The sequence below is a fragment of the Hirundo rustica genome, chromosome 17, assembly GCF_015227805.2.
Source record: "Hirundo rustica isolate bHirRus1 chromosome 17, bHirRus1.pri.v3, whole genome shotgun sequence".
NCBI lineage: Eukaryota > Metazoa > Chordata > Aves > Passeriformes > Hirundinidae > Hirundo > Hirundo rustica.
The window spans coordinates 4286856-4308728 of NC_053466.1; the positions used below are offsets into that span (position 1 = coordinate 4286856).

General features: G+C 60.0%; 1 protein-coding gene across 1 annotated transcript in view; it reads left to right on the top strand.

The window, feature by feature from the left end:
- Positions 1–634: 634 nt before the first annotated feature.
- Positions 635–21873, top strand: part of FAM222A (family with sequence similarity 222 member A) — a 28697-nt gene continuing 7458 nt past the window's right edge. The window contains exons 1-2 of the mRNA XM_040081079.2: positions 635–653; positions 16163–16281. Of these exons, the coding sequence (XP_039937013.1) occupies positions 16200–16281 (82 nt within the window). The 5' untranslated portion in view covers positions 635–653; positions 16163–16199. The remainder of the gene's footprint in view (positions 654–16162; positions 16282–21873) is intronic.

A 21873-nucleotide genomic window follows, 5' to 3' on the forward strand; every position in this document is an offset into this window, starting at 1 on the left:
GCAACGCGCCGGGGGCGGGGCCGAGCCGCGTGCGGCCGCCGGGCCCCGCGCGGGGCGCTCAGAGCCGCCGCAGCCGCGCGCCGGGCGGGAGCCGCCAGCCGGGGCCGCCCCGCAGCGCCCCCCGCCCCGCCCCGCCCCGCCGCGACCCCCGCCCGCCGCCGCCGCCGCCGCCGCCGCCGCCATGGAGCGCTGAACCGCCGCCGCTGCTCCCCCCACCCGCACCCGCGACACCCACCACCCTCCCCCCCCCCCCCCCGCCCCGCCCCGCCGGGCACCGACCGCCGCCGCACAAAGGGAACCGGGGCAGCCGCGGTGTGATGCCCCGCGGGGTCGCCGCGCCGCCCCAGCTCAGCCGCGCCGGGTGGATTTGGGGTTAATTTATTATTATTTATATATATATTTTTTTTTCTTCCTCCCTGCCCCCCACCCCGGGATAATTTTTTGCTCTTCGTTACACCCCACACCCGGTCTTTTCCCCCCCACCCGGGGCCGAGCGCCGGGACCCGCACGCTGGCCGCGCACGGAGCGGGGCGGGCCGCCGGCGGGGCGCGGGGCCGGGCGGGCGCCGCCGCTGCTGCTGCGCGGCCCGGGGGGGGCGGCCCGGCGCGCCCCGCAACGCAGCGCCCGCAGCCGGCCCGGATCCAGCTCTGACGGTAACGGGGGGTCCGGGCACCGGGGAGGTCGGGGGAGGGGGGTGGGGGGTTACCGGGCCGGGGCGCGGGGACCGGGGGGCTCCGCAGGCTCCCGGAGCTCAGCGGAGGCGGTGCCGCCGCAGCGCGGTGCCCGGTGGTGCCCGCGGAGACGCCGGTGTCGGGGCCAGGCTCGCCCGTCGCTACCGAAGAGGAACGGGAACAACTTTTGGGTTTTTTTGGTTTTTCTTTTTATTTTTTCTTTTTCCGTCCGATTTTTGATTTTTTAATTTTTTTTTTTTTTTAATGGCTTTTTGGGTCGCCTGACTCATAAGTGGAAATAAAATATCCACGGGTGCCTCCAGGAGGAAAGCTGAGACACTTCCACCGGGAGCCGACCGGGAGCTACCGCCTTTGCTGCGACCCTTTTCTCCTCCTTTTCGCCTGGGAGGGAAAAAAAAAAAAAAAAAAAAGAAAGGTTTTTTTCTTCCTCCATCCCGGGCAGGAAAGAGCCCGATCCCACCGCGACACCGGAGCGGGTGGTGGCAGAGCAGGACCCCGCCATGGACCCCGCGCCTGGTGCGGATCCCGCCGGTCACAAAGGAGAGGGAAGAAGGACCCACCCAGCGATGGTTTATTTAACACCCGTCTCCCTGGCTGCCTCCGCCGGGTCAGGAGGCTCTGCCGGGGAAAATCCCCTCTGGAAAAAGCTCCGCTGCGGAGGCAGCATCCCTGTGGCATCTTCTGGACTATCGGCGCTGGGAATACGATTCGCCGGGGACGAGGCATCGTGGTCCCCGAGAGCTCCTGGGCAGCGCGGCTGGGCATCCACCGGAGCGGCCGCCGGCTCCAGCCGGGGACGAGCGGGGCTGTGCCGCCTCTCCGGCTCGGTCCCCGGCAGAAATGAGGCGTTGGCGGTGCCAGCAGCTCAGCCCCGGCGTCCCAATCCAGCTCCGGGGAGAGCCGTCACATCGTGGAGATTTAATGGCTGGAGAGGCAGGGCCTGGACGCAGCGAGCCGGCGGCGGCACGGCACAGCTCGCTGCAGGGCACGGCTGCAGCCGGGGCTCGGCTCCGGCCCTGCGGGGTATTTCCGAGGAGAGGCGGAGGCGAAGTTTTCCAGCCGTGCTTGGTGGTTCCGCAAGGGATGAATTCATTGGCGTCGGGCAGCGGTGGTTTGCCCGGCTCTGGTGGTCGGGATCTCCGCAGGGAGGTCTTTGATACGGATTTATGTGTGTATATATGTATTTTTATATCTATTTCTGCGTGCATCCTCCTGCTGGGGATGCTCAGAGGCAGCTTGCCCGGCTGGGTGATGAGCTTCTGTGGAGGGCAGAGTGGCCGCGGGGCTCTGCAGGCTTGGGGACAGAGCCACGTGGCCCCTCTCTCAACAAGGAGCGTCCAGCGTCGTTCTGGGAATAATTTAGTGGGATTTGGCAGTTTTGCACCTTCTCGTGCCCCTGTGGTGGGGTTTGGCTGCCCGGTGTGCCGGGCACATGTCGCTGGTCAGTGTCCGCACATGTGGGCATCGCTCTGGTGGCACCCTGGCCGGCAAAACTGACACCCAGGCCGTGGTGCTGTGTGGGGGTGAGGTGGCAAATGTCCCTGGCAGAGGGCACCCGGCGTCCTGCCAGGCATTGAAGGATCCATAAAACTTTGAGGAGTGGATTGGCGTGAGCCGGGTGCGGTCGGGTCGGGCGGCCTCGAAGCCGCGGTGGAAGGAGAGAGAAGCTCTTGCCGCGGTGCCTTCTGCTGACCTTGTGCTTAGAGCAGGGGAAGGGAAAGCCACCCGCCGGCTGTGGGAGCACGGCTTGTTTTCCCAGCTTCAGGAGCAGCTTTCCTGCCGGTTTGAGGGTCGGTACCAGCAGGGCACGTTCCTGATGCCGGAGCAGCGCCGGCTGTGAGCTGGGCCCTGTCTCAGCCAAGCGTGTCGTTAAAAATTGGAATATCTCGGTGTGAATATTTGCCCTCGGGCTGGAGCAGGGAAGCCCATGGAAGGAGGACATGAGTGGCTGCTGCCAAGCTGCCGAGGCCACGTCACCTTAGTTTTTTTAGCCCCTCTGGTTGTCTGGTTTATCTGAGCCTGAAATTCGTCCATCCCTGAGCAGGCTGCGGAGGAGCCGCTTCCCTCCTGGGGCTGGTTCTGAATTGCAGGCTGCTGCCCTGCCCGGGGAAGGGCTCTGCCTCTGGGACCGAGGGTCTCCCGGTCCCACGACCCCACGAGGATGGTGCCCCGTGCCCGCTGCTCTCCCCGAGCTCTCCCCGCCGTGCGTGCGGCATTAGTGCCGGGCGTTCTCATCCCTGCCAGGCGGCGGAGTTAATTTTTGCCTGGAGCGGCTTTCCTGCGTGGCCTCAACTTGTGCGGGAAAAATCTGCGGCGGGGCCGGGCAGCCCCGCTCCCTCTCCGGTGTTGATCCTGCGGCACGGGGAGCGCCGGGCTCGGGAATGTGCGCTGGGAGCCAGCCCACCCCAGTCCCCCTCCGGCTGCCGGGGTACCGCGGGCAGGGGTGCGGGGTCCTGAGCGTGGAGGGTGATGGCAGAAGTCACCCGGCCCCACGGCTCCGCGTGGGGACAGCAGGATGCGTGTCCCTGGGTAAGGTCCTTGCTGGTGGTGTCTCCTCCTGGGATGGAGGGGAGTGTGTTTGTGTGTGACCCCCCCCAAGGCTGGGGATGCTGCAGCTGGCGGGGTGGGCCGGGGGCTGCACCTGCCGGGACCCCTCTCCCGGCCCCCGCCGGCATCTGTGCCGCCGCATGTCCGTCTGCAGCAGGCGCTTGCATGCAAAAATAAGACATTTCTTCTTTCTCTTCTGCCTGCGCATTCCTCAAAAAGCTAATATTCATGAAAGGTAATTCAATCAAACCACGATGCCTATCAGCTAATGCAGCAAAGCTGGCGCAGGGGTGAGAATGGGAGCCAGGAACACAAAAGCCCTGTTTTATTACCTCCTGCTTGCCTGAGAATTGCTTTTCTCCCTCGAGTGAGCCGGCTAAAGCTGGCTTTATTATGTTAACCTATTTGCGTGTCAAGAGCTATTGTGCCTCTCTTTATCTGTGTTTGTATTTGCTCGATGCAGGGAATAAAAGGACGAGGCGAAAATGGATGGCTGGTCAGTGCTCCGCGCTCTGGGGGCACTGATTGGTTGCTAAGTGATTTGCATCCCCGGTAATCGCTTTTATCTCGGAAGGATGTCGTGTATAATTATAAGCCTACTGACATCTTTTGAAATCTGCCTAATGGGTGTTTTTAATTTACATGGGAAGCAGGGGCTATTTGTGTTGCTCTGATTACAGGTTGGGCGAATGTATGGGTTAAAATACAGATATTTTCATAGATGCGGGGCACCCGCGGGGATGAGGCTGGGATTTTTGGCAAGTCCCTGCTCGCCTAGGGCTGGGTGGAAGAGCACAAGTCGCCGCGTGTGAGTGTGGGGTTTTAATCCCTCATCCCAAGCGTGCAGACTGGTGTGGTGCTGGTGCTTGGGCTGGTCCCGCAGCCATCCCGTGAAATACAACGCGAGGTGGGCTCCTGGCTGCTGCCAGAGCCGGCCGGACCCCCAGGACCCCTCTCTGCAGCCTGGGATGAGGCATGAGGGGGCTGTGCCACCGAGTCGCCACGCCAGCCATCTGTGCCAGCGTGGGGGTGACACACAGAGCAGGCTGTGCCAGCGAGGGGACTGTGCCATCCTGAGGTTCTTGTTCAGCCCCCCATGCAGGGAGTGCCGGGGGCTTTGCTGGGGGTACCTGTGGAACCACCGAAGCCCCAGCTGGGCTCACGTGGGGTGGGTTCTCACAGCCGTGGCAAATAAAGCCACCGAGCACCTGTGCCAGCCCTGGGCACCTGCATCCAGCTGGATCCCAGCCTGGAGGCATCAGCAGGGTCCAGGGTGAGCTCCCCGTGTTAGGGGCACTGGCAGGGCCGTGGGTAGGGCCTGTCCTGGGTTGGCAGCAGGATGTGGGTGCTCTGAGATTGTCCCGTGTGTGCCTGGGCACAGGGGAGCCACGTGTGGGGAACATCCTGGCAGGAGCGCCGGGCCAGCCGTGCCAGTGGCACCCTCGATTTCGTGTTTCTGTCTGTGCTGTTGGAAAAGCCGAGCTCTGAGGGGCAGGCAGTGGTGAGATGAGGGGTCTTGGGGTCCCCGCGGGGCTCTGTGCCCTGGGACCGGGTCACCCCAAACACGCCGAGGTCCTGAACTGAGGTTGGTGCCTGTGACGGGCGCAGGGGCTGAGCCGGCTGAGAGTGTGGGGCAGGACTCGGGGCAGGTCACCCACGGGGACAGCTCCAGCCAGCTGCCTCCTTCCTCCTCCTCCAGGAAAGGCCAGGCCTGAGCCGCAGGCACGTTCCGGCTCCCTCAGGCTGCGCACAAGGTGACCCCATCAATTTGCGGGGCTGAGGTGGCTCCGTGGCACACGGCGCCGTGGGCAGCGCCGCGCTGAGCAGGATGGGGTGCGGGGAAATGCGGGGCACGGGAGAAGTTGATAGAGGTGTGTGCTGGACCCCACACCTTGGAGCTCGGGGTCCTGGGCCCCCCTGCGCAGGCAGCCCCATCCCGTTCCGTCCCATTCCATGCCATCCCAGCCTGTCCCGCTGGCGAGCGAGCGAGCGGCGCGGGCGCCGCTATTTATGGCTGGCTGTAAACAAACTCCCAATGAAAGAAAGTTAATGACCTGAGACTGACAGGAGCCTGCTGGGAGTTTTTATAGCCCCTGGGACTCCTTTTGCTATAGAGAGAATACATCAGCGTTTTAACCCAAAGCGGCGAGAGGCGCGCGCTGCGAGGGCGGGGGGGACGGTCCCAGCCTGGGGAGGGGTTTCGGAGGGGCTGGTGCTGGGCTGGGAGGGGGCTTGGGTGGGGGGAACCTTGACTCTGTGTCGCCCTGCGTGGGACCGGGGTGCGCAGCCCCCTTTCCAGGAGGCACGTCCCGGCGTCGGGGGCTCTCCAAGGCTTTGCCATCTGCCTCTTGTAGGTCATCTCTCTGCGCTCCAGGCGAGAGCGGGGGCTGGCTTAGCGTGGCTGGTAACCACACACTAATAAAGCCTTAATACCCTGCAGCGGGGAGATTTCACTGTCAGAGATAAATATTCATATTGCTTTCCAATTCAGCCTTGGCTGCACGACAAGGGCGCCGTGGGGGGAGCCGGGAAGGCTGCGGTGTGGGGTGCTCCGAGCCCCGCTGGCTGCCCTGCCTGCTCCAGCCTGCCTGGCGTGTTTAATGCCGTGCCCTGGCTAATTGTGGGGTGTGAATATCATCCCCAGGGCTCTCAGGGGACGGCACGGCGAGCGTGGCACAGGGTGCCCCTCTCCCCCGTGCTCTCCCCGCCTCCTCCTTCGCCGCCTCGCACGCGCAGCCTCCATCTGCACGCGACGCTTGATTTACCGAGAGGAGCTGGCAGTTAAACCTGACAAATTGAAGGCAGTTTTAAGTGGTTCAGGTTAATTAATAGTCAGGGAAGTATCAATTTTTTTTAAGGCATGCTCTTGGCTGGCGGGGAGAACCGGAGTTTGACTTTGCCTTTGGAAAGGAGCACCAGTCTGCACGGGTGGGTGCCCACGGGCAGGGGGATGGAGCCGGGCAGGACACTGAGCTCGGCATCCCTGCTCCAGTTCCCGTCCCACAGCCTCACGTTGCTGCTGGTGTTTCTGACCCCGGGTTGCTGGCGCTGAGGGAGTGGCTGGGACAGGCAAGGGACAGGGCTGTCCTGTGTGGCCCAAGCTCCACCGCTCATCTCAGTGTCCTTTGTGGCTCTGGTTGTCCTCTCTCCTGGGGTCTGTGCCGTGGCTGCAGTGCCAGAGGGTGCAGCCGTGCCAGTAACCAGAGAGGTTCATCCACAGCCACCTGTAGTGGCACAGCTGGGTGGCTGCAGTGTCCCTGCTCCCGTGGGGGACCCGGGGGTGAGCAGCAGCTTTAACAGGTTCACAGGGGTCCATCCCGGGCTGGCACTGGGATGAACTGGAGCAGCGTCCGCTCCCCTCGGTTCCTGCACAGGTGACCCCCGTGTTCACACCTGCCCACAGCTGCCAAGCCTGGGAATGCTGAGGGAGGGGACAGATTTTAAAAACATTCCCGTGAAAGAAGCTTGAGGTCTCCTATAAGGAGGAGAGACGGGCAGGCTTTGAGTGTGTGCGGCACAGGAAGGCTCTGAGCTGTGTGGGATAAAGTCTCCATGGCACAGGGACCTGAGCAGTGTCTGGTTGTCACGGGATGCCACAGGGGTGGGCAGCTCCGGGATCTGGCTCAGGGCTGTGTCCCAGAGCAGCACAAACCCTTCATCAGGCCATGTGCTCTGTCTTTCCCGGCACAGAGCCGGAGGCAGGTGGAAGTGGTGGGTTTCCAGCAGCCTTAATTCTTGGGAATATGAGAGATTAAGGTTAGTGACCATTTTTTAACTCAATAAAGGGGAAGACAAGCTGGAGTCTGCAGTCCAGAGATATAATTAGTTCGCAGCAGTGGTGCTTTCTTGATTTAGCTTCAGAGAGCAGAACAAGACAAGGATGTTATACCCAATTAGCAATAACATACAGCCCGAGCCTCGCTAGGTGAGATAACAAGCCATTTTTATAGCTCTTCTTTACAGACTTTTTTTTTTTTTTTTTTGGAAAGGGAGGTGGGGAAAGAAGAAAGGGACCGAGTCTCGATTTCTTTTCATCAGGGAACAATTATTACCGAGCTCAGAAAGCCCAAAGCCGAGTGATCCGTTGGCCAGTGCGGATGATGAAACAAATCAACCAGCTCGGAGCTGGGCTCCGGCCATTCCCTCCATCCAGCTGGGGAGAGGCTGAGCGGGTGACAGCCGTGTCACGGCAAGGACACGGCCAAGGGCCACCCACACACCGTGGATGTGCCCCGGCTCCGTGGCACGTGGCGTGCTGCCCAAGCAGGGACCTGCCGCAGGTGGGGCGACCATCGGTGCCGCTGGCCGTGCTCCGGGTGTGTCCCACGCCGTGTCCCCAGCAATGTGACCCTGAGCCACGTCCCCTGTGTCAGTGAGGTGACCCTGGCCGTGTCCCCTGCACAGCCCCGGTCAGATGGCAGCCGCCTGCCAGCGCCACGGTCCCTTTGTATTGCAGATCGATGGCCATCGATTTTTTTCCTGCCGTGTAAACCTGGCCGGGCCCGTGCAGCGGTTTTTTTGTGCATGTCTGGATCCGTCTCTGCCATGGTCGGAGCAGCCCGTGGTGCTCCCCGAGCAAACCCAGCTCCTGCTCGACTCTGCGGCGGTGAAACTCAAGGACATCGGGAAAAACAGCCTTGTAAAGAGTCGGGAAAACTGGTGTTCCATTAATCAGCTGTTAACGACACGGGCTCTGCTGTTCGGTGGGGGATTTGAGGTCTCTCTCAGCAGCAGCCCCAGCCCCTCCTGCGGTACCTGCTGGCAGCTGGTTTGGGGCACCTGTAGGAGCAGGGTGACCCGGTGCTTCCCTCAGCCTGGGGACACTCCTGCTGCACGGGGGACTCGCGGTGGGCCACGTTCTCCCTCCTGATGTTGCCACCCCTCTGATGGGGTAGAGCCTGGGGATGGAGCAGGAGGCTGCTGTCCCCTCCGTGTCCTTCCTTGTCCGCTTGTCAGAGTTTTACGGCCTGGCAGGCAGTGGTGTGGCTGCACTGGAGCTCATCCCAGCACACCCCAGCCCACCCCGGGGGAGCCAGGCTGGGACATCCCCGCTTGTCCCCACCGGGAGCAGCCGTGGAGCCGCTCTCCGGGCTATTAACACCCCGCGATGATCATCAGCTCTCGTGTAATCATTAAGACTATTAGAAAGAAATGTTGGCTCGCAGCTCGTGTCAGACTTCCCGTTCTGCTTTGCAAACGCGCACAATTAATGCCAATCAGGCGGGGGAGGCAGCCAGCTCCGATCCCGGCTGCTCCCGATCCCGGCTGTCAGCTCTCCCCATCCCGCCTGGTACATTTTCATACAATTGCTATAAACATCTGAGGGAAACTCCGTGTTCTTCGGCAGCGCTGAGTATTGTTCTCTGTTCCTTTTAATTACTCGGCATTCAGCGGCTCATCCGGCCTCCGGATCGGCGGGGAAAGCAGGGATTTGTAAAACAAATAGAGAAAACTGGAGAGATGCCTTATTTTCCCATTCGGTGCCTGCGTTAGGTTGTGCGTGGCTAAATCAGAAAAACCTGTTTAATTTCTCTTTGTCTTTTTCTGCCTCCCCCTCCTGAGTTGCTTTCCCCCCACAAGGACCCAGCCTGGTCCCTCTCCCCAAAAGCAGGGTGAGCTTGGGAGAAGAGGGGGGGGAAGAGCCGGAATTACTTGACCGGATGGTGGCATAATCCTTGTTACAAAAGTACACATCAATTATAAAAATTCCTACAGTAATCTTGGAAATCTATCTTTTCTGCTGAACCAGCTCATTAAAGAGCACCATTCATTTCCATCTCTCCGGGTGAGAAGGGTTTAAATCTCCAGAGCTTTGTGTTACCAAATAGACCGAGGGTGATGGACTCGCGTTAAATATTAAAAGGAAGAAGTTGATTTTTATTTTCTTTTTTCTCCCCTTTTCTTTTCGCCCCCCAAGACCGGCATCACGGACAAAGTGGAACATAAGGAGGGGAGCGTGGGGGGTCTCCGCTGTGAGAATCTTCCCCAGCTGCTGGTGGGCGATGCAGGGCCGTGCTCAATGGGTGCCTTTGAGGACCTCCCCTCCTCTCCCTTGGCCTGGGGACCCCTCCAGCGCTGGGGGAGGAGGGAGAGAGCGAGGGAGGTTTCCCCAGGCCACCCTGGCAAGCCCCCGAGCCTGCGCCGGAGCCGGCCGTGGCACAGGCAGGGCTTTTGTGTGCCGGCGGGGCAGTGGGCGGCTGCGGGGTGAGGGACGGGCACAGAGCCCCTTTGTGTGCAGCTGCGAGCGGAGCAGGATGTGGGATAGGGCCCAGCCGTGGGGACGGAGAGCTTGGTAGCCAGGGAGGACGAGAGGGTAGCCAGGGATGGGGAGTGGGACCGAGGATGGAGAGCGGCGGCCGGCCGGGGTCGAGGGCGGCGCGGGGCAATGTGTGCGCCGCGCCGAGGCTCTGTGCAAACATGTTAATTTGTTTTCTTTCTTGCCTCGCCTTTCAGGGTAATTGGTTGCATTTGAAGCCTTTGTGAAAGCCTTTGATTATAGTAATTTCAGCAGCGTGATCTACCCTGGATTCCTTCGTCAGATTCTTTCACAGCTCCGGCGCTCGGGGCTGTAATTACGGAGCGGAGTGCGCCCGGCTGCCGAGCGTGGGGCAGCTGGACGGGGCACCGTGGCCGTGGGAGCACAGGGACTGTCACTGCAGAGGACAATCAAACCCCTGGGATGAGGCAGGAACGAGCCAGGAGGGGACAGGAGCTGTGATGGGGAGCTTTGGTCTCTGCACTGCTGAGTTCCTTGCATCTCAGCTGGAGACGTGGACGCTGCGAGTGCCCACGGTGTGGTCGCCCATTGCTGGGGTTGGCTCCTGGCTTGTTGGGGTCCAGACTGCTTTTAAATGCTGCTCTGTGGAGCCACTTGGCTTTTCTGCTGGCCGACCCCAGCTCCGTGCTGGGGCTGGGACTAAAACCTGTGAGCATCCCCAGCATCCGTGGCGGACAGCTCCCCGCGCCCCCTGCTCCCCACCCGTGCGCGGGAGGAAGGCACGGCACGACCGCAGCGCATCGGCGAGGTTTCGCTTTGAGGAGCTGGTGCCGCATCCGAGGGGACGCTTCTGCACACGTCTGGCAGGACCTGGCAGATCCTGCCCTCCCCGCTGCGCGCTGGCCCTGCCGGGACCTCGGTGCGTGCAGCCGGGGCTGAGCCCTGCCAAAAACACCGACGGCACCCGAGCGGGGCCCTGACCTTTGCTAACGGGGCCGCTCCCCCCGCCCTGCTCCTCGCTCCTGGCATTTTGTTCCCAGCCCCACGTAATGACCTTCTCGGCAGCGCCGTGCCAGCGTCTGCCACTTCCAATTACCCACGGCTGCTCGGCGCCCGCCGCGGCACGCGGGGCTCCTCCCTCCCCGGCAGGACGGCAGCGGGGCTGGGGGGATGCTGCACTCCGGTCCCCCGTCCTCCTGGAGCCTCAGGAGCACCCCCCAGCAGCACCCAGGGGCTCTGGGTTCCTGCCCCCGGGGTGCTGGAGGCGCTCGGCTTTCCAGAATCATTATTAACCTGTTCGAGAGCTGTTCCCGCTCGCAGCGAAAATAGATCTTTAATCTCTGCCCAAAATAGCTCATTTGATGAGAGGCCTCCTTAAAGCTGACACATAAATTTAACCAGGCCGCCCGAGCCCTGCACGGGGACGTCTGCAAACGCTCAACAGCACTCGAATTGTTGGGTTTTTTTAAAATTCTGTCCTTAGGACACATCTGATACTGTGTTTCTTCCACAGGGTCTTTGGAACTGCTCGGGAGGTGATTTGTCGTGCCCTGTCCCAGTTCCTTTGGCCCTGCTTGTGAGCAAAAGGTTGTTTTGGGGTATTTTTTGTTGTTGAGTTTGTTGAACTTTCTAAGGGGTTTCTTGGAGCTGCCACGAGAGCAGAGACCTCATCTCCAGCTGGGATGGGAGAGATGTGAGATGCTGCTGTAGGATGCCAGCACTGAGGGTCCTGGTCCAGTGCCACTCTGTCCCTGGTGCTGTGCCACGGCTGATGGGCTCTGTGCCATCCTGGTGTCACAGCAGCCCAAAAAAGTGGGAAATGGGGATGCTCAGGGTGTCACAGCTCTGCTCAGCGCCGGGTCCGGGGCTTGTCCCAGCACCTTCCCAGCACTTCCACAGAGCACGGGCTGGGAGAAGCCACTTGGCTGCTCTGGGCCTCTCCCCCAGCCCCCCGCAGTCCCCACATCCCAGCGAGACCCCGAGCAGCAAAATAATCACTTCCAGCATCATTATCCATCGCAAACCCCAGCTTCCAATTTTAATCAGAGGAGCTGGTGTTGCTTTAAGATCCGCGGGTTTTAAAGATCACAAGAGGGGTTAGAGAAAATTACCCTTGACTCTTACATGCTAATGTAATCTCTAACCAGATCTGCAGCACTGCAGCTAAAATTGCTTTTTAGATTAACATTTAATTATTAACAGGGCCCCCTGAAAGGCCCGGGGCTGGAGCACGCGGAGGGGAGCGGATTAGCCAGGCGGGATGAGGGAAGGTCGGGAGAGGGAAGGTCGTGGGGTGACCGGCGGTGACAAACTTCGGGTTTTGTTTTACCTGAGATGGTCGCCGAGGTTCACAGCGGGGTGACCTTGCTGTGCTCACCCCTTGCAGGGCTGAGCTGCTGCATCGCTGCATCCCCTCCACCTTAAATCTCATGGGAGATGCAGCGCCAGGCAGCAGCACCAGCCAAAATCCCGCTGGCCCTGCAATGGGGTGGGCATCCACTGTGTGCAGAGGGGAATCCTTCCTCCTCTGGCACCTCCTCATCCTCCCCATTGGATGGGAAATCAGTGGTGGTGGCACCTCCTCATCCTGGCCATCGGATGGGAAATCAGTGGTGGTGGCACCTCCTCATCCTGGCCACCGGGTGGGAAATCAGTGGTGGTGGCACCTCCTCATCCTGGCCACCGGGTGGGAAATCAGTGGTGGCGGCAGTGGCAGGGGGTGGTGGGAGGGAGCCCCAGTGTCCTGTGAGGAAGAGGAGCTCCCTGCCGGTGTGGTTGGATTCTCCTCAGTCCCTGGAGGGACAGGGGTGTTCCCAGTTGTACTTCGGGAGTACTCTGCGCACCAGGGGCCAGTGAGGGCTTTTGCTTTGTTTCTCTGGTTGCTGCCAACCTTGGCCTCGCCCCGCGCTGTCCGTGTGTCCGTCTGGCACTGTCCTGTGCCTCTCCCAGCCCGGGTGATCCTTCACCTCCTGTCCTTGTGCCAAACCCAGTGCTGGCTTTTAATAGCCGGGGGGGACATGGCCATGGTGTGACTCAAACAGCTTTGCAGCATCCCTGGTCCTGTTCACCTTTCCTCTCCTAACCCCCAAATCTCCCTTTTTTATGGGATTGCATCCCGATAACACCCGGGGAAGGACCTGGACTTGTTCCACCACAGCCTGGATGGTGACCAAGACCTTGTCCCTCACCGTCCCTGCCCTGCCACAGCTCGGCAGCTGTGCAGACCCACTTCAGGCTGGGACTTTAAAAGTTCCTTTTTTCTTCTCTTCCCCCCTCCCGTCACATTTTCTTTTATCTAAATCCTCGCCTGCGAAAGCCTCTATCGACAGCTGCGCTGGCCTTATCTCGCCGGAGGGACCTTCGCAGGGCTCTCGGAGGAGATAAGCCTGACTTATCAGCTGCTGATGTCAGAGGAGGTGCCAAACCCTCCCATCGCTGGGGCTTTAGACATAGAGGGTGGTGTTTTTTATTAAAGTCACAAAGACCTTGGGCTTATAAATAGTGCGATGTCGAGATGGATTAGCTGGGTGTGGGGCAGGATGGAGTGGTGGGAGAGGGGGAGGATGGAGTTGTGGCTCCCCCATCCCTGGAAGCGTTCAAGGCCAGGTTGGATGGGGCTTGGAGTGACCTGGTCTAGCGGAAGACGTTGCTGTGCATGGCAGGGAGTGGAACAGGATGGGCTTTAATGTCTCTTCCAACCCAAAACATTCTGTGATTGATTCTCTGATGCCTGAGTTGTGGGATGTGGGGCTGGGGCTCCTGGGGGATCTTGCTCCAGACGTCCCCAGGGGATTCCACTGTTGGTGGGACTCGCCCTGTGCCCCAGTGCTGGATGGTGGTGGCTCCACAGGCACAGCCCGGGCAGAGGCCCTGCAGAACTCCAGCAAAACTGCTGAGTGTTGCCTTTCCTGCCACGAAAGAGCCAGAGCAGCTTGAACTAAATCGGATCCTGCTGATTGGAATTAGTTCAAATGCAGATGGAGCTAACTAAGCCGGCGCTAAGCGTTGGACAGCCCAGCGCCCAATTCCCATCAGCTGATTCAGGGGCTTTTCGGAGCGGCATTAGCGAAATGCCACCGTGGCACAGATGCCCATTGTGCCAGGCGCCCACCCGCTCGCCCACGGGCCTTCTGGGGCTCCCGGCGGGGCGCCGGCACGGACAGATGGACGCTGTTCTGGGGCCGTGGCCCCGGAGCCTTCCCCATTCTGAGCACGCCTCTCTGAAGGTGGGGCGAGGGCGCGGCGCGGCTGTCGGAAAAATCATCTCGGCCGCGAGACGCCGGGAGACGGGGGCAGCAGCAGGCTCTGAATTAATGGGTGGCTTTTATTCCGTTTGGCGTGTGGCTCCCGCGCCTCTCCCGCCCGCTGCCGATGATGATCCGTGCCCAGGGTGGGGATGGCTCCGGGAGGGAGCCGGGCCGCGCGTGGCAGGGCGCAGAGCGGTGGGGACAACGCAGCGTGGGGACCTGCTGGGCCCTCAGGGTGACAGGGTGCGTCCGCACCCTCCCCGTGCCAGCACGTGGAGTCGGTGACGCCCCGGGTGCTTTCTCCTCGCTGTGGGCCCCGCGTGCCGCAGGGACCACCAGGGCCCCGATCCGCATCCGGCAGCGGCACGAGCCGCCCACGCCGCCGTGTCCTGCGGGGACACGGGTCAATGTCCCCACGAGGAGCTGGCCCGGCGCGGGGAGCGGGTGACGTCCGGCGCTAATCGGCCAGATGGTGACACCCGGCGGGACGCCAGCGCCGAGGTCACCGCGGAGCTCAGGCTCAGGTACCCCGGTGCCGTCGTCCGCCCCCTGCGCCGCCGTGGGTGCTTTGTCCCATCGGGGACGGGGACAGGAACGGGGACGAGGTCAGGGTGGCAGCTCCCGTCGTGGAAAATCCGGGCGCTGGGCACGTGCCGGGGGAGCCGAGGCGCCGGGAGCGGGGCTGCGTAATGAACCCCGAGTCCCGGCGGGGAGAGGAGAACTCCTGGCAGTCAAGTGCGCTCAGGCTCTGAATAAGAAGCACTTCATTCTCTTTTCAAACTGTATAATTTCTGCCTGATTGTAATGGCATATTTTAAAATTACCAGAAATCGAAGCCAGAAAATGGATAGGGCTGCTTTTACTGCGAGCTGCGTTAACAAAGGATATGTAATGCATGAAATAAAAACACCTCCCTGCCCCCCTCCTTTTTTTTTTTTTTTTTAAGACAGTAATAGGAGAAAATTGGTTTTGAAACTGAATAAAAGTCCCTTTCAGAGGAAATCATTTCTTTCAGGGTACCTTTGCTGAAAGTAAAATAGTGAATAATGAAAGGTGGTTACATGATTGTCTTTCATTTAGAGAGCGCGAGGACAGATGGAATCTGGGAGAAATGCACGATTGGAATAATTGCATGGTAACAAGGCGCTTGTTGTGAAATTAGTATCTTAAGAAAGTAGTGAAAAAGGCTTTTACTCATGAATACTTCATTATTAGGAGAAAACAGCACAATTTGGGTTCTCCAGACACCTGCTCGGTGTTAGATGACTTCCTCCCCTCCTCCTCCTCCTCCTCCTCCTCTTCCTCACACCTTTAGCCGACGAGTCTCTCCTTGTCCCTGGTTTGCTGGGGGAGTTGGGGTGAGCCTGATGAGCTCGGCTGAGGCATGGACACCCTGCATGGATCCCATCCTGGGGATTATTCCAGAGCCTGGTGGAGGGCACAGGGCAGGAGCGAGCAGCACAGCTCCCGTTGTCTGTGCCCGTGGTGGCTGCCAAGGTGTTTTGAAGGGTGACACTTAAACCAGCCGAGCTTGGAGAGCCCCGGGCACAGCTCGGGGAGCATCCATCCATGCTTTGTTTCCTGGTGCTGCTGGTCACAGGCTCTGCCAGCGCCTGCCCGAGGCCACCACCTGCCCGAGGCCACCGCATCGCTGCCCTGCTCACCAGTACCAGCACTGGGACACGCAGGAAACATCCTGGATGGCTGCAGGAGGGCACGATTCCCACAGAGGAGAAGATGGAGCGATGTACCCAGCGGTGACACCCATCCATGATGTCCAGTTGTGACCCCCGGCCACCCACAAGCGTTCAGCCAGAGAGCAGCAGCGCGGGAGCTGGAACGCCGGCGGATGGGCGCCACGCCTGCTGTTCTGCTGCTCCTGCCCACATCTCCCTGCCCTCTCCGAGTGGGAATATCGCTCCCTGCGCCAGCTGGAGCAGTGCGAGGGTGTCAGCAGCAACTGGTTATAACTCAGGGCCCCGGCAGCGGCTGGGGAAGGATGTACAATGAGCGGCACCGCGCTGACGACGACTTTGGCCTGACCCCCGAAGCTTTTGTCGAGCAGATTTTGATGCCAGCTGGGAGCTGGCGACAGATCCCAGGACCCCAAGTGTGATGTTAGCGCTGTCTCTCCGCAGCCTTGGCCGGGGTCACTCCGTGCCGAGAGGCACCGGCTGGCACGCCGGCGGAGCGGTCTGGCGCTGCCGGGGCGCCCCGGCTCTGCCACGTTCCCGGTGGGAAGGGCGGAAAGCTCTGCGAGGAAGCGCGGATCGCCCGCTGAGACCTTCATATTTATTTTATACGCATCCCTATTCATTGCAGGCTTTCGGAGCCGGTTGTTTATCTCCAGAGGAGCACAGGCACCGAGTGCCGGCGAGCTCCTGCCGGGTGGGTGGTGGCAGGGGGTGGTGGCAGGGGGTGGCAGGTCCCTGGCTGACCGTGTGACTCCTCTCTCGCAGGGTGCGGGGCGGCAGCGCCCGCAGGGAAGCCCGGACCATGCTGGCCTGCCTGCAGAGGACCCAGAACCCCCCAGCCCAGCACCTCCCCTGCCCCAACAAGGCGCTGGAGCCACGCAAGTGTAAGTGCCCCGGGGGCGGGCGCCCGCTTTGATGCTGTTTCCCTTATTGAAAAAGACGTTTATTTAACCGATAATTAAAAAGAGCAGGAGAAGTGGGGAGGAGAGGGGGAGGAAGGAGCCAAGATAAGCAAATTAAATTGGGTTCTGTGGTTGATAAGTCCAACTTCAGCAAACGTTGCAGAGCTGCCTGGGAAGCGCGGTGGCGGCAGAGGATGGTGCCGTCGGCCCCCCAAACCTCCCCGGCCCTTCCCCCCCTAATTACTTTCCCCGTTTTGCCGCAGCTCGCCTTCCCCAGGAGCTGGCCTTTCAGATAAGCTGTAAACTAGTTACATTAAAATGGGATCCAAAAGGTCACTCCGGCAAAGCACCTGTCTCTCCCAGCCTTTGTCTCTCAATCCAAACCGTGATTAAATGTATATTTAATGAGCCTGCTTTAGGCAGGCGTGTTTGACCTCCCCGGCTGGGAAAGGCGCATTAAGATTCTCAAGTGATGAATGTGTGTTTTAAAGAGGGGAGTGGATATTTTTCTGCTGGTCTCAGTTGGATTTTTAAACATTGCCGGCTGAAGACAAATCAGCTGCTAAAGCTCTGCTTGTTAGGCTGTGACAGCCCCCGGGTGTTTGTTTAATGAGCTGGATTTTCCCATAGACTTTTTTTTTTTTTTTTTTTCCCTCCTCTACCTGGGCACCCTGAGCAGCCAGGCCAGCTGGGCGTGGGGTTTGGGCGAGCTGGGCATGGATTTTGGACGATGCTCAGCCTCCCTGGGGACCCCCGGCATCGCTTCAGCACTGCGCTGCCAGCCAGGAGGGTTGTTTATCCTTGGGAAGTTCTTTTATCCCTGGAAGTTCTTTTATCCCTGAAACTTATCCCTGGCAGTGTTCATGGCCAGGTTGGACAGGGCTTGGAGCAGAAGTTGTACCTGCCCATGGGAGCGGGGGGAAGTGGGTGATCTTTAAGGTCACTTCCAACACAAACCATTCTGGATTCCGTGATTTTTTTGTGTGAAGCTCCCCGACGGCCAGCACAGGGAATAGGACACCCAGGCCAGAGGTGGGGTTTTGGGCACCCAGGTGTCACAGTGCAGCTGGCAGTGCACTGGAGCATGCGGTGCCTCCCAGGTCTCCTCCTTGTTGGTGTCTGGAGGGATAAAGGATGCCGCTCTTGTGAAATTATTCCTAATCCGCCACGCCTGAGCATCGCGGTGGCGCAGGGCTGGCGAGAGGTGTCCTGCTCCTGGAGCACCTTGTTGCCATGGAATAATGAGCTCAGCCATGCCCACATGGTCTGAGACCCACGGGCAGCACGAGCCTGACAGGGTTTTCTGGAGGCGTTCAGCACCGGGAATCTCTGTGTGAGCTCGTCGTGATCCTGAGGTCAGGATACACCTGCTGGTCCCCACAGCATTCCCTGGATGCAGCTCGGGGCTAAGGACCATCTCAGCTCATGGAACAAAGCCCAGAGGCACTTCCTGCTGGAGGGTTTGGTGCTTTGCAGCATTTCCCACCCTGCCATGGGTGCTGAAATAAGGAGGTGTGGGCAGGAGCCCTAATGTGGTGCCGTGGGTGTGAGAGATGTTCCTGGATTCGGCTGCTGCTTCCTGGGAAGCTCCCAGCCCCAGGGTCCCGATGGTCCTGGAGCTGTACCAGGGGGATGAGGGCAGAGCTTTGACCCCACCCCAGACCCTGGCAGGTGCAGGGTACCCACGAGACAGTTTCTGACTGGTCTCACCCCATCCCTTGGGCAGGACTGTGCTCACCTGAGATCTCCACGAGATTTATGTCCCCCGGGATGGGCGGCAGCAGCCAAGCTCCCGCCCGGACCCCCACGCCGCGCTCGTCACCGGCTGCCACCAGCCGGGTCACCTTAATCAAAGGTGCCCGTACGTTTCCGCTCGTTACGGGCGAACGCGGCGCGCCTCGCTCCTCTCTGCCTCCTGCCAGCGCAAATTAAATTGCAGGTGACATCCGGGGCCACGCATCTGGCTCGGAATACAATTTTCCCTTCCTTATTTATGGCACCTGTGGGAAGCTGGGTGGAGGAGCCGGGGAGCCGGCGCGGGGCCGAGCTCCTGCTGCCGCCGGAGCGCCCGCGCGGGGAATCGGCACGGAGAGCGCGCTCTTCAAACCGGGCGCAATTTAGAAGTGCCTCTGATTACTTAATTTGCTCCTGAGTATCTCAGTAATTATCTTTATGGGTCTTATTTCTGTCCTCTGGCATTGTTTCTGTCGATATTAAATGAGTCTGGCTCTCGGCACGTTGGCCGTCTGGCCCGGCACCACTGTGAAATCCTATTATCCTGCCCCGCGCCGCTGATTAATTTTGGTATTAATTTCACGTAAAAGGTGAGCTGACTCATTTTCCTGCCCGTGTGGGGAGCTGCTGGCGCCTTCACCCCCCCCGGTTCTGCCCCAGGTCCTTCCTGCTGATTGTTGTCCCCCTCGTCTCCGCGCCCCCCGCATCCCGGCGGGCCCGGAGCATCCCACAAAACCCATCCTGATAAAGCTGGAGGTGGCTTTGCCGCTGTTGCCGGCAGTGTTCCCAAGGCTGTTCTGCAGAAGCCAGCCTGGCATGCCTTGAGGAGGATTCAGGAAGGTGCCAGAGCCCTTCCAGCCCTGCCTGTGCCTCCCGCCTCCAGCAGAGGAGCAGCAGCGTCCTCAGGAAAATATCACGTCCAATTAACTCCAGCAGCCTGGTCCCTTTTGATTTTATCCTGGGCGCATTACAGGAATCCTGAGCTTTATTTAAATTGTAAATCAAATAATGCCCCTCTCAGCTTGGCCAAACCCTTTGCTGCTCCCACTCTCAGCGGTCACGGAGCAGTGGATGATCTTTAATGAAATGTTAGTTTCCCTGTGCCCTCCTCCAGCCAGCCTGGGGCTGGGAACGTGGCAGGGAGCAGGATGTGTGTCCCCCTAAAGGGGCTGGGAGCCGTGGGGAGTTCACAGGGGTGAACCTCATGAGCATCCTCCATGGCTTACAGGAAAGATGGGGAAGGGATTATTTACAAGACCGTGGAATGGCAGGGTGAGTTGGAATGGCCTCACACTGCCAGAGCGCAGGGATAGACGGGATTTTGGGAAAAAATTCTTCCCTGTGTGGGAGGTGAGGCCCTGCCACAGACTGCCCAGAGAAGCTGTGGCTGTCCTATCCCTGGAGGTGTCCAAGGGCAGGTTGGACAGGGTTTGGAGCCACCTGGGATAGTGGAAGGTGCCCTTGCCCATGGCAGGGGGTGGTACTGGGTGAGCTTTAAGGTCACTGCAACCCAAACCAGTCTGGGGGTTCTTTCACCATCCACATCCTCCATGGATCCCATGGGAGCTGTCACCTTGGCCCCGCTGGGACGGTGTGATAAATGGCTCTTTGGGGGTGGCACAAACCCTCCCGGGGCCCATCTGGGTGTTAAAACACCAGGGATTCAGCTCCAGGGTCACCCACAGCTCTCCCTGCACCTGTGGGGACTCTCATCAGTGATAAACCCGTTAATTGCACGCGGGACGAGGCCCCATTTAATGGCTTCTTGTTACCCAATTCTGCTGGTTCCAAGGGCATTTTCATTAGAGTGGCTGCAGCGAGGCTTTGCTTCTGTACACACCCATAAAATATCATTTTAATTTCATGAGGGGTTACACATGAGTGAAGTAAGATTAATTCTTTCATTTTCGCTTTCTGGAAGGGATCGGTTTAATGATGGTTCTGTGTATTTATATACGTGCCATAAAAAGGAGCTCAATTAACTGCTGGGCCCAAAACGTGCTGTTGACTTGCACTTTCCCTGCCACGAATCGCTGCAAAATCACTTTTCCATGGGTCACGTGTGGGGATGGAGGGTGAGGTGGGGCTGCTCAGTGCCCTTCTCCTGCCAGGTCAGAGCCCTGGATTTGGGGTGGGCTCGGCTGGTAGTGGTGCAGCGCACGAGAAGGTTTGGTCTGTGCCCAAACTTCCCAGGATTGTGATGGTCCATTGCCCTCAGAGCAGGCTCCAGGGCACTGGCAGACACCAGGATGGGGCACCCTGCTTTTGGGGGTGCCCACCCTGCTCCCCTCGGCAGGTACAGAACCTGCATCTTAAATTAATGCAAATATTAATTGGCTGTGGATGAGTGAGCAGAGGGGCTGGGGGGCGGCTGGGGTGAGCTGCGGGGCCAACAAGGGTGGTGGGGTCCCCTCCTGGTCCCGGGATCCCTCGGAGAGTCTGTGGTGAAGTGGCATCAGGATGGCATCAGGGCCTCCAGAAGGTGGCACTGGGACGGCACTGGGATGGCATTGGGGTGGCAGCTGTGTTGGGGTGACCTCAGGTTGTCTTTGGGGTGGCTTTAGGGCTCTGTTGGTTTCAGATGGGTGGCACTGCGGTGGCAGCTGTGTTGGGGTGGCCTCAGGTTGTCTTTGGGGTGGCTTTAGGGCTCTGTTGGTTTCAGATGGGTGGCACTGCAGTGGCAGCTGTGTTGGGGTGACCTCAGGTTGTCTTTGGGGTGGCTTTAGGGCTCTGTTGGTTTCAGATGGGTGGCCCTGAGGTGGCAGTTGTGTTGGGGTGACCTCAGGTTGTCTTCGGGGTGGCTTTAGGGCTCTCTTGGTTTCAGACAGGTGGCACTGCGGTGGCAGTTGTGTTGGGGTGGCCTCAGGTTGTCTTTGGGGTGGCTTTAGGGCTCCGTTGGTTTCAGACAGGTGGCACTGCGGTGGCAGCTGTGTTGGGGTGACCTCAGGTTGTCTTTGGGGTGGCTTTAGGGCTCTCTTGGTTTCAGATGGGTGGCTCTGAAGTGGCAGTTGTGTTGGGTGACCTCAGGTTGTCTTCGGGGTGGCTTTAGGGCTCCGTTGGTTTCAGACGGGTGGCACTGCGGTGGCAGCTGTGTTGGGGTGGCCTCAGAGCTGTGCTTGGGCAGTGCTGGGTGACACGTAGGTGACATTAGGGCAGCATCGTGGCAGCATGGCGGCGGCGCTGAGGTGGCACTTGCGTGTCACGATGGTGACATCGGGGCAGCATTAGGGTGACACCGGGGCGGCATCGACGCGGCGCCGGGCCGGCACAGGGACAGCATCAGGGCTGGCTTTGTGGCGGCCGCGGTGGCACGGTGGGGCCGGCGTGGCACGGAGCACGGCGCCGGCGCCGATGCCTCGCGGAGGAGACAAATGGGAAGTGACACGTGCGCGTGTAGACGGGTATTTGCGGTGACGCTTTGACTGCAGATAATAAAGTGCTCGCCCCGAGGTGATCCAATTCAGCAGCCGCCTCGGCAGAGCCGCGCGCGACGAGGGGGAGAAGAAAGGGGAGGAAGAAAGGCCCGTCTGAAACGACATGTCAGCCTAAAAAAGGGAACGTGTTAACGGATGAATATCTGGGGACGGCGAGCCCGGCGCTTCCCTTTGTGCTTTGTCATGAATTTTGTTGTCTTGGCGGATTCCGGCGCCGCGGCGCGCGGGGCTCGCCACCTACGTTTATTCAGACGGATTTCTCCCGCTGTTATTGCTGGAGTTGGTTTAATTTAAACCCCCGGAGACGGGGCGCGTTCGTCTCGGCTCCTGGCGCCGGGGATGCAGGGATTTTGGGGGCAGAGCAGGGTGCTGGTCACGGGTGGTGGTGTCCCTTCAGTCGGAGGGG